We start from the raw sequence: 10,969 nt of genomic DNA, 5'->3' as shown, positions 1-10,969 counted from the left end.
GTACTATTATCTATCATATATCAGATGTCTTTCAGTGGCCAGACACTCACAAAATGTCTAGTTTATTGAAAACAACCTAAGAAAATGAGAACATAGAAAGCTAATATACACCAATAATAATAAAAGAATATGGACGAAATTGACACTGAGGGAAAAAAAAGCATGTAAAAATAATAATAAAAAAAAATCCGTAAAATCCCAGACCCTCATAAAACAAACCAAACTAACATTTTAAAAAGGAAAATTAAGCTGGTTTAAACCAATAATAATAAAAGAATACATCTGTATTTCGCGTTTACTGTATGTTTAGTGGTTGCCTTGTAACTTAATTGCACTTGTACGTTTTGTACTTTTATTTCTATTCTATTTTTCCATTTAATGTGCATGTTTTTAACATTTACTATCATAAATCTTGTTTGTTGAAGAGTAAGTGTATATCAGTAATGATAAAAGAATATAGATGAAATGAAAAGAGTGAAAAAGACAACAACAACAACAAAAGTTTCGTGGTCGTTAACCAGCTCTGAACTAATGTTTCTCACACTCCATAATTTTCATCATGATCCCGACGTAATTTACGTATTGCGTCACCGGAGTGGGCGTGCCCCCAGCATGAGGCTCTCGGGTCGTCTGCTGACAACAAACCTGCGTCGTAGGCGGACCGAGAGGGGATTCAACGGCAGAGTGACAGTGGGGACAGTTAGCCAGCTCTAACGACAAACTCACGTTGGTTGTCGTGAACACAACTTTTACGCGTTTCTGTCCGTCACAGAATTAATAATATAGTTCAGCGACGCGAAGCTCTCTCTGACCCAAGGTGTTCGGTTTCCTCAATTTGAGGGTTGCGATGCCCTCTGACTTTATCTCCCTTTTCAGCGGGGACCTCGACCTGAATTCTCCCAGATCCTTGTACGCCAAAGGTAAATACTTTTCCCTTATTTAGTTTTTTCCCCAGTCATGTTTGGTATTTTTTAGGTTTCAAATGTGTTTGAAACTTACCCCCTACTTGTGTTTGGTCTATCTGTTCGTGTGTGGGTGTGTGTGTGTGTGTCTGTGTGTGTGTGTTGGCGTTCATCCCGGTTCAGTGTCAGTCATCTATAAAGTGCCTCCTGTCACATGCCTGCTGATAATAGTTGGCGGCTGAGTTTTGGATCTTAAACAGTCATATACTGTAGGTGCCCGGTCTGCCCTCCACTCTTGGTTTTGTTTTCTGAACTAAGTTTTTTCCTCAAGACTGGAGCCCTCAGCAGCTGCATGTACACCGGTCAGACCAGTTTACCTTTTCCCTGGCAGCTGCAAAACAGCACTTTCTATTTTCTGTGGGTTGTTTGAATAGGTGATCAGTGCCCCCCGCCCCCCTGAGGCACCACACATGCACTACAATGCCCCGAGAGTGGCGCTAGTGGCCTCATTACCATAAACTCTTTGATCATCAGCAGGGCAGCCTCGAGTAACCTGTAGATACTGAACTTTGCAAGTCGGAAAAATAACTTTTCTGCCATACTTGTTCACATAAGAAGTTAATAATGAGAAAATGTATCCATTGTATAAGACACACATGGAAACAAATGTTCAAACTGGCATCATACCAGAGTTAGGAGTTGGAAAGAAAATCAGTTTTCTAGCTTTTTTGCTAGCTTGGAGGTCAGGTCATCCACAATGAGTCAATATCAATATTTGAGCTTAAAAATATTAGGTATGCTCTTTTCACATTTTTTTAAAAACATATTATGCTTTCAGACGCACATTTCATTCTGATTTGGTGCATTTAACCTTGGTTTGGATCATGTTCTTTGCAAACAGTTTTGTGATGGCTCAAAATTCTGCAGAGAATTTGGATTTCAGGAAAAAAATCAAATGCAAAATGAAGCATCAATGGCGAGTGTGGGCACTGGCATTTATTCCTGTTCATTAGTTCATGCATCAGTGTTCTGTATATGAACAACATGTTCAGTTTGATCAAGCATTTAGGCTACACACAGAAAACAGCATTTTAATGCATAGGCTGAGCAGGTGCACTACTGCTGCCAGTCATGTCCGAAGGAGAAGACACACCCTGCAAGCATATAATGACTTAGTCGTATCGATCCCTGGGTAACATGTGTTCTCACTGACAATGAACCGGCCAGTGGGTGATTGTAAATATGTATATTTAAAGTCTAAAAACAGAGACAGCTGGACTTGTTTGAGTCTTCTTGGAAACGTTTCACCACTCATCCAAGTGGCACCTTCAGTTAGGATTATACTGTAACCTGGATGACTGAGAACCTTGATAGATGAATTCCTGTCAATGTGATGGGACCCCCACTTTGCCAATGCAGGGGGTCTTGGTGAACCAGTTCGACCTGGGTTAGCTTTTGTTTCATGTGTTGCTATAAAGCCTTTCTATTACTTGCAAGCTCACTCTCCTGGTAGATGTAATTGTATTATAAACAATGTAATTGTACATTGTTTATATTCATTACTAACCTTCATTGTGGTTTTTGTAATTCCGAAAAGAAGCCATAACAACTTTATTTAATACATACTGAAGACCTGAAATGAACAAAAATACATTTTTACTTCAAGTTAGAAAGAGCAGATTAAATGCCTGTGTAATGTCTTTATACAGTGTAGTGTATGCCTTGTAATAAGCTGTAATGTCTTTCCAGAGTTTTGAAATCCTCCTTAATTATTGCTTCGCACTGGTTTGGCATGTGGTATGTCTCAAAGCTATTATTCAAACTGACTCCTGAATTGTATTCTATCATCGCGCTTGACAAAATGCAGCAGTTCCAGGCTAAACATCTGCTGTAGTATCTCTCTACTGGATGTAATGAGGTATTAAAGTTCAAATACTTTAGCATATTTTCCAAAATACCAATATCTTCTTGGTTAGCCAGCTACTCCATTAACTGAGTAATAAAGAATTATAATACAATTACCTTTGGCATGGTGTAGTTGCAGATTAGCCAGAACCCATCTATGTGTTTAAAAGTGAAAAAAACACTGCTATTGTTATAATATAGTATTCCATAAAGAGTTTAATAAGTCTTGATCAATGGTAACTTGCTACCTTGTTTGGTCACTAATCACACTATTGTGTATTTGTGTAAACATATTTGACTCAGTTGTGTGTTTTGCATCTTGATTATAAAGCCAACCCTTGTCTGTATATTTACTCTTTTGTTTGAAAGAAAAAAGTTCAGAACAAAACGGAACAATTGTTATATATGCGCACAGATTACATTAGATAATAGCATTAGTTTATTTAATTTGTATATGCGTATGTTTTTTGTTTTTTTTGTCATCTACTTTGGACAGCCAAATCATGATGAGGAACACATACTTTTGGTGTAAGAGCAGTCCAGGGAATACCAAGGAAAAACAACACAATATGCAAACATGCAACATAGGAAGCAACATAGGAAGCCTAGTCATACTACCTTTTTCTGGTTGGTAAAGGACTGGAATTTTATGGATGCAGTAAAATGTGTTCCCATCAGTTTCATGTTAAAGGTGAAGAATGTTATGGACTTCCTGTAAGTTCCATCAAGACTGGTTAACAATTGTTAACCAATTGTTAAGACCTCAGATCTTGACATAGTTTTTTTTTTATTGACCCCTGGTCAAACATTAACTCTCTGGCTGCTCTGTGTATAAACCCCAGCTTAAATAGCACTCTATTAATATTGACTCTGCTGTGTTAAGCAAACTTAGTGGCATGCGCTTAAAAATACTTGACTGCCTTGAAAGCTTGTAGATATCGGATGATGAAAGAAAAAATACTGTAGAAGGGACAACCATGAAGTAAGTATATTTCGAGCTCATCATAAAATGTTTCTGCTGTGGACAAATCACATTGACATAGTGTATCCCTTAGTTGTCTTGTGAGCTTGAGGTTATTGTAAACATTATGAGGCAGATACTGGATTTTATAGTCATTCAGAACCTCCTCTGCAGTGTCTTTATTCTCTTTAGCATCAACTCCAACAGGGTCAACACATTGCTGCTTTAGCTTATATAAATTTGGTCCATATGTTGCCATGTGAAACAAAATAAACTACCTAATGATCACTGCATTGATGCATAAAACGTTTTGTCTTCTCTGATGGATTGTCATCCATACTACTGTGCAGATATCAAATTAAGACACAGTTGCAAAATGAGAGTACAAAAAAAGCTCTGTGTCTGGGTTATCATTTCCAAAAGTCTGAGGTTCAGCCCCTCCATACTAAAATACAACTCTTGAGTTCTGAATCCAAAAGTGGGTGCACAGCATTTCCAAAAGCCTCTGTTTTAGGGCTCCTAAAATGCAAGAGCAATGTGGAAGAATGGTTCGATACGAAAGCAATATTTTTATATTCAGTATCGGCTAATCCGTGTCCCGATCCGATCTTAAATAACGAAAATTTCCTCCCATGGAGATTCATAAAGGGTTTTTCTTCTTTTGCTTGTATTCACCTAGATCACAAGTGCACCATGCGACTGTATTCGGTTTAATAAATGGGGCTGTCAAAGTTAATGTGTCAAATTTCGAGAGGGTAGCTTGTTCTTTGGCTACAGAATCTCCAACAGACAGTAAAAACCTGCTACAGAAACGGGCCGGTCATCCATTTTCTCTTCTTTTAAACGCAGCATTCAGTGTTAGTTGTTGTGTCTGGATCTTCCACGATACCAATCTCCTGATACCGATCTGGACATGTCCTTGATGTTCATCACAGACTTTGGGTTCTGGGCCGCTGTCATTTTGCAAGTGCTTTACTGATTGGTTTTGTTGAGCGCGTCACCAGTATTCAGATTTTACAGAGTAGTGTGAATCCCACTGTATATTTTGTAGCCAACTTTATGTCTGATTTCTGGACATTTTTGACGGAAAGTACTTAGCACCAGTTTTGCTTCCATTCACTAATTCTAGGTTAATACTCTCCAATGACAGAAGAACTGTTGAGGAGGAGTTTGTAGTATTGTATTGGCTAACCATATCTTGTAATGTTGTTGACATTTACACAAAGCTACATACAGCTGACTTTTCGACTAATCCAAGGAGAATTAGTCAAAGAGCAGCGAGGAGCTTCATAAATGAGAGAAGAAACGCAGCTCCTGGCGACATGTTTCCTTTTCTGTTCCACCACAGTGTCTCTATTTTAATAAGTTTAATTATCATATGGTCATGGAACTTATCAAAAATGATGCAACATTGCTTTTAAAACATTATCTAATGCATAATTATTTAAGAACTCCTAGACACCTAGGTTTTGAATTTATATTAAAATGTACCCATTGTACAGTTGTCATAAATTGGTAAATTAGCATTAGAGACTAAAACCATTTTTGTGCCAGGATATGATCATGTTTATTTCTGCTGTAAGGTCAGTAATTTTAATGGGAATTCACTCACTTTTGGAGTCAACCTCAAGTGGCCATTCGAGGAACTGTAGGTTTCTGCAGCAGCTTTACTGTTCAGTCCTGTGAAATGAAAGAGGAATTCTTTTTTATTTACATTTATTAATAACTGAATAACTTAATGCTGGTGATGGGTGTGAATTTATATTAATATATTCATAGTTAGATCATCTGTTGATGGTGTTTAGAAAAACCAAGCGATGTAGTGAGTGCAGATTACTGACACCTATAAATGTCTGATGAGTTTACTCTCATGCCTTCTTTTAAATCTCTTGGATCAATTATTAACATTAACCAAACTTCGGTAAGTAGTCTAATCAGGGTCAGGTCAAGATATTGCCTCCTCTGGTATTTACAGCACACTTGTGACTTTGGCCGCAGCAAATCAATGTATGACCAGCTTAACCTCTTGGGGTGCTCAGCTGATGCTGAAGTGTTCTGTTTGTGTGATAGTCGAACTCTTAAACCATTGCATGTGTTTTGCTTTTGTTTTCCTGGAGAGGTCCTCGGAATCCCAAAGCTATAACAAATCATTTTCACGAAATTAAACATCAGTAACATGTGGCAAAATGCAAAAAACAAAACAAAACACAACCAGTCAAATATTTAAAAAATATCCCCAAAGCATTGGCAATAATATTAGTAGCAAAACCTGTACTGCTTATATCGATGTGATTTGCTTTGCCAGAAGATACAAATATCTTTGGACACTTTTATAGATTTCATGATCTGCAATGAAGCTGGCAAACTGATTTAACTTCTGAAGTATTACAGGCTTGTTGCCCATTAAGTTTTTCTGTTCTGCCAGAATTTATTTATTTTTTTCTTTTGAGCGAATACTTGGAAATGTTTGTCTCATTTGCCTACTTTAGTTGTGCAAAATAACTGCGTTCACAAAATGGAAGTTATTTTTTGCTGAATGGAGAAAGTTGGCAGTGTTGTATGAAGTTGCAGTACGTTGTATATCTGCAGCGTTTTGTTTAGTTTCTGTTTTACAACCGGATTTTTGCCTCTCCACCCATGTGTTTCAGTTTTATGTGACTGGCATTGGACATATTTTTAGCGTTGGATTTCCCTTCATTAATGTGTAGATGATGTTGTCTTCACAGGCCAAAATGAAGAAGAAAAGATGCATTATTGGCTTTAGCAGGTATAGTGTTGACACAGTGTCTGCCCAGTCTAAAGGAAGTATGCCAGAATTCGAGATGTCCAATGCTTTCACTAGCACTCAGCTTCTGGAAAATTTCTCACATTGGTTTGTAAAAAGCCCTAAGCACCTGTGAGATCTAACAGCCAGCCCTGGTTTTTCTTTCCAGAGCAAGATGATTCTGAACTAAGACATTAAATATTAAGTGTGGTGAATCTTGGCTGGCCAGGTTCTTTCCATTGGCAGAAGCGATGCCACAGTTAAGGTGAAGCTCATAACTGGGCAGTGCAGAGTGTGTTACACACTGCCAAGTCATTCCCTGGCTCAGAATGGAAGACAGTTTTTAAACAATGGTCTACTGACCTTTAATTTATTCAATATTTTCTCTAGTAGTGTGTGGCCAGCCTGTCTATGTTAAATAATGACTGTGGTTTATGATATACTGTAGTTAAACAACAAATAGGACGTAGAATGTTGATAGGCCAATTGTGACTATTACCAGCGTAAAAGCCATGTTTGTTTTACTGTATGCTGAAACAGAAAACAGAACACATACTTTATGCAACCCAATATACCTGCCTTACAGTAAACTCCCTCTTTGTGAAGCTTATCAGATTCTGTTTTTGTTGAGAGTGTGCCAGAGAGCTGTTGATTCATATGGTTTGCAGCAGCGGTTCTCAGAAGTGGTCTGGTCCTTTTGAAGGCTGACCTCTAACACCAGTACTCGGATTCCCCTCCCTCTCATGATGCCTCTCCTTCTTCATCAGCTGTCATGTACTCTACTATCATGGCTGGCAATAACTTCGCCTTGTTGGTAATGTGAATTATGCTGTTATGGGTCGGCTGTAATCACCTCATCTTTCATCCTGCCCTGATGTCTTTTCACCCAGTGTAACCCTGAAGAGTTTTCTCTGTTGCTATTACAGTTTGCAGTGATACATTTAATACAGATCTGTATGATTAGGATTAATAATTACAGAATTTTGTGATGACAGCACAGAGTTATGGCACGTGATAGTGATTGCCCAAATACAGATTAGGACAGTGGACACGCAAGTGGTTTGGTGACTGCATACAGTATGTGTTCAGTCATGTTTGTTGGCATATACTGATTAGGTTGTTTATTACAGACACAGGTTTGACTCCCGGCTTTGTCCTAATCTAGGCCACCAGATACATGTTAGAGGCGGTGCGTTGTACTGCTGCCACTGTGTATAACCAATCTCAATTTGCTCGGGTCAAGCGCATTTATCATTAGGTTTCTTTTCCTGTAAATTGGAATTAGGTCTAAGGGCCAGCGCAATTTTCCTTCTTGTTTATTTGCGTCTGTTTGGTAATTTCTTGGCACAGAATGAGCGCACTTTGCACCGAAGTGGGAGGGGACGTGTAGCTGAGGCTGTATGCCTATTAGGTAGTGCAGTTTTGGTGTCATTACGTGTCATTTCAGTTTTGTCATTTGTGTCCCACTACCCTATCAAGTAAAATATTTCCAGCTCATGACCGCATGTGCCTCCTTTAGGTTTGCTGCCTACAGCCATGAACATTTCGAGACACAGTATAGCTACAGGAAAGGAGTTTCAGATGAGCACCATCCACAGATGCTCCTAATAGAAACCCAAACTGCGCACCAGTCTGGTAACTGAAGAAGCTTCTTGGGGAAATGTCTTCAAGAAAATTCAACAAGCCCAGTTGCCTTTCTCTTAACTTTGTTTTTTGGATAAACCATGACCTTTCAAAAGCACACTACAGGTTTGCAGTGCGGGTCTGTTCTCAGTGACATTGTTTCTGCCTTCGAGACATGACATACCTTCTTTATAGAGGCTCATACAGAAAGGTCTTTCATGACCGTAAGAAATGCTGAAAACCTTTGGTGCAAAGTAGTCAAGCAGTCTTTCCCAAAGCCCGACAGTTGTGGTATTTCAGTATCCTGTTGGGTCATTTCTGTTTTGTGAGTCATCTGCTGTTTCCTTGGCAGACTGGCAGGGCTGGAGTGAATTGCAGCATTGGGCCGTCCGATTTCCTCCTATATCCTGTCATTGTTTGTATTCTGTCATACTTGCTAGACATGGACACCCCCAGTAAAGACACTGTCTCCTCTTCCCAATATCCAACACAGTACGACTGATGACAAGGGCTGAATGCAGCATAGACTGCGCTATTTTAGTCATCTAAAGATCATGTAAGTGCATGGGGTTGTTTTAATTAAACATAAAAAAGTATAAAAAGTATAAAAATTGGTGTACAAGGCCTGGCACCTCAGACTATTTGGAATACAACGCTTTAGGAAAACATCCACTTATGTATAGTATATATGTTGGAAAGTTAAAATCACACCTATAAACGCTAGAGCATGACAACCGGTCACAAGGCCATTAACTGCCTAACAAACAGTAGCTACTCAAAGTCATCTTAGCTCCTGACTGAATTATGGTCTTTTTAACCTTGTGTTAAGTTGCTCTGCCATAGTTTCAATTAAAAGGTCACATTTGCGTTCAGCCCCCACTCACGGTATAAGTGTTTGTCTCAGAACAAATCTGGACAAGACAAGGTGAACTTGAACTCAGCTGAATTTCTTCTAGCAAGTCATGCAAGGTATTTTTTATGAATCCTCAGTCATATTGATGGAGATGCCATATTGAACTAATCCTCCTCATACAGTGGTTGTTCTCTCTTTTGCCACTCCTTCATACACCAGAGTTTAGTTAAGAGGATTTTTTTCAAGAGTTAAATAAGACTTCATCAGCAGAAATGACAAAGCTCGTCTCCCGTCATCTTAACAAGCCACAACTTGCTCAAATGTTGAGCAAAAGTAATATGACTCCACAACTTCATACCTATCTCTGATTTTATTTTACTGAGTCGACATGTGTCGTGCTTCAGTATGTGGGACAGGATAGTGACCATGCAGAAAATTCAACAGAAGTGACATGGACATGGATCAAAGGCTGATATATAGTGTACATGTAAACAGTCCAATAAAGGCCAAGAAAGCTGTGTTGTTTTGTGATAGTAGTGTCTGCAGGTTTCCTTTCCCAGGCTGCTGTGGTTATGCCTGACTAATCAGCACGCATTCCAAATCATTAATGAGACTTTACACCCAATCTTCTTAAGTAATTAATAGCTGAAGGTGTAGGCTTAGTCTAAATCTAAGATGTGTAATAACAAACTGTAATAAATCTGGCAATGGCGAGTTTTAAAGAAATAACATTTGAACAAGGACAGAAAAAAAACTACCAGTATGGATAAGCTCAAAAGGTTAGAGTTTTACAGGGCCTGAGCAGACCTGCAGGTGTTTTTTGTGTAAAGCAGTGATTATATTGAATTGACTTCTCAGTTTACAAAATTCTGGCATAAGGTTTCTAGTCCTACATTCGTATTCTCTATTGTTCTATTGTGAATATCGGAATGCCTCAAGACTAAAACAAACCTTCCCAGTGTATATGAGATCTTGTCCCAGTGCCAGCTTTTTTTATATTTATTCCCTCTTTCTTATCAAAAGAGTCAACAGCTCTCATCATTCCACAAGGTTTCCGAAACTAAACCTTTGTAGCACCGCAATCTGTTTTTAAATCATGACCACTGTGATTGCAGATGGACTGTGCCCTGTGTAAACGAAGATTGACTGCAGTCTTTGGGTCTTTGTCTCAATCATCTGCTCAAATTGTTTTTGATTGCATTGTAAGGAGTTACTGAATGGACAGCCGCATGGCAGGCTCAGTCTATTACTGCTTGTCTGACACTGATGCATTTCCAACCATGAACCTTTTTCAACCATTTTCCTGCAGTAATCCTTAGTTCTTTTCACCTTATTGTATTGTATTGAGAAGTTGTTGTTGTTCTCCCAGATCTTTATTTTTGATTGGTAATTGTGCAGTGGCCTCTTTTGCGATAACTAGTATTCAGTAGACTGTCTGACTGGCAGCTTAAATTCAGTTTTTGCTGTGATTCCTGATTGCGGTTAGCATAGCAGCTCAGTGATGTCACAGTGTTGCTGAGTGTGTGCGTGCAGTGTTGCTAAAGGCTGTTCCTGTTGCCTCAGCCTGGTTTTCCTGTGAGCCAGACAAAAATCCCTGAATTGGCTCACCGAACATTTTTGAGCTGTTCCAATTAAGTGATGGCTGTTGATATTTCTGTATGTGTGATTTCTCATCTGATTCAGAGGAATGCAGGAACACGCTCCTCATCACCACTTGGGCCTGATTTCATTGGGAGTGTTGTGTAGATGTTTAGTACATTCCTATATTTGTGTGTAAACATTTTTTGGTGGGTGCGCATGTGTGCGAGCCTGCATGTGTGTGTGCTGTCCTCTGGAAATAGTTTGAATTCCAATGCTTTCTGAAGTCACGCTTTCATGTTCACTGTCTGTTTCGTCTTTTGAGTCTGCTGGTTGAAGCTGACGGTTGATGTGCTGTTGAGCATTATGCTCGTTGACAGTTT

General features: G+C 39.0%; 1 protein-coding gene across 4 annotated transcripts in view; it reads left to right on the top strand.

Moving 5' to 3' along the window:
• Positions 1–549: 549 nt before the first annotated feature.
• nfat5b (nuclear factor of activated T cells 5b) overlaps positions 550–10,969 on the top strand; it is a 32,793-nt gene continuing 22,373 nt past the window's right edge. For 2 of the 4 annotated variants that reach the window (XM_084541379.1, XM_084541377.1), the window contains exon 1: positions 551–920. In XM_084541379.1, coding sequence (XP_084397505.1) covers positions 848–920 — 73 coding nt within the window. In that variant the 5' untranslated portion in view covers positions 551–847. Of the gene's footprint in view, positions 921–10,969 lie in introns of all 4 variants that reach the window. The other 2 variants (XM_084541378.1, XM_084541381.1) reach the window with 2 other exon arrangements.

This window comes from Chelon labrosus (genome assembly GCF_963514085.1).
Source record: "Chelon labrosus genome assembly, chromosome: 3".
In the NCBI taxonomy this organism is placed as follows: domain Eukaryota; kingdom Metazoa; phylum Chordata; class Actinopteri; order Mugiliformes; family Mugilidae; genus Chelon; species Chelon labrosus.
This window is presented reverse-complemented; position numbering and strand designations above follow the sequence as displayed.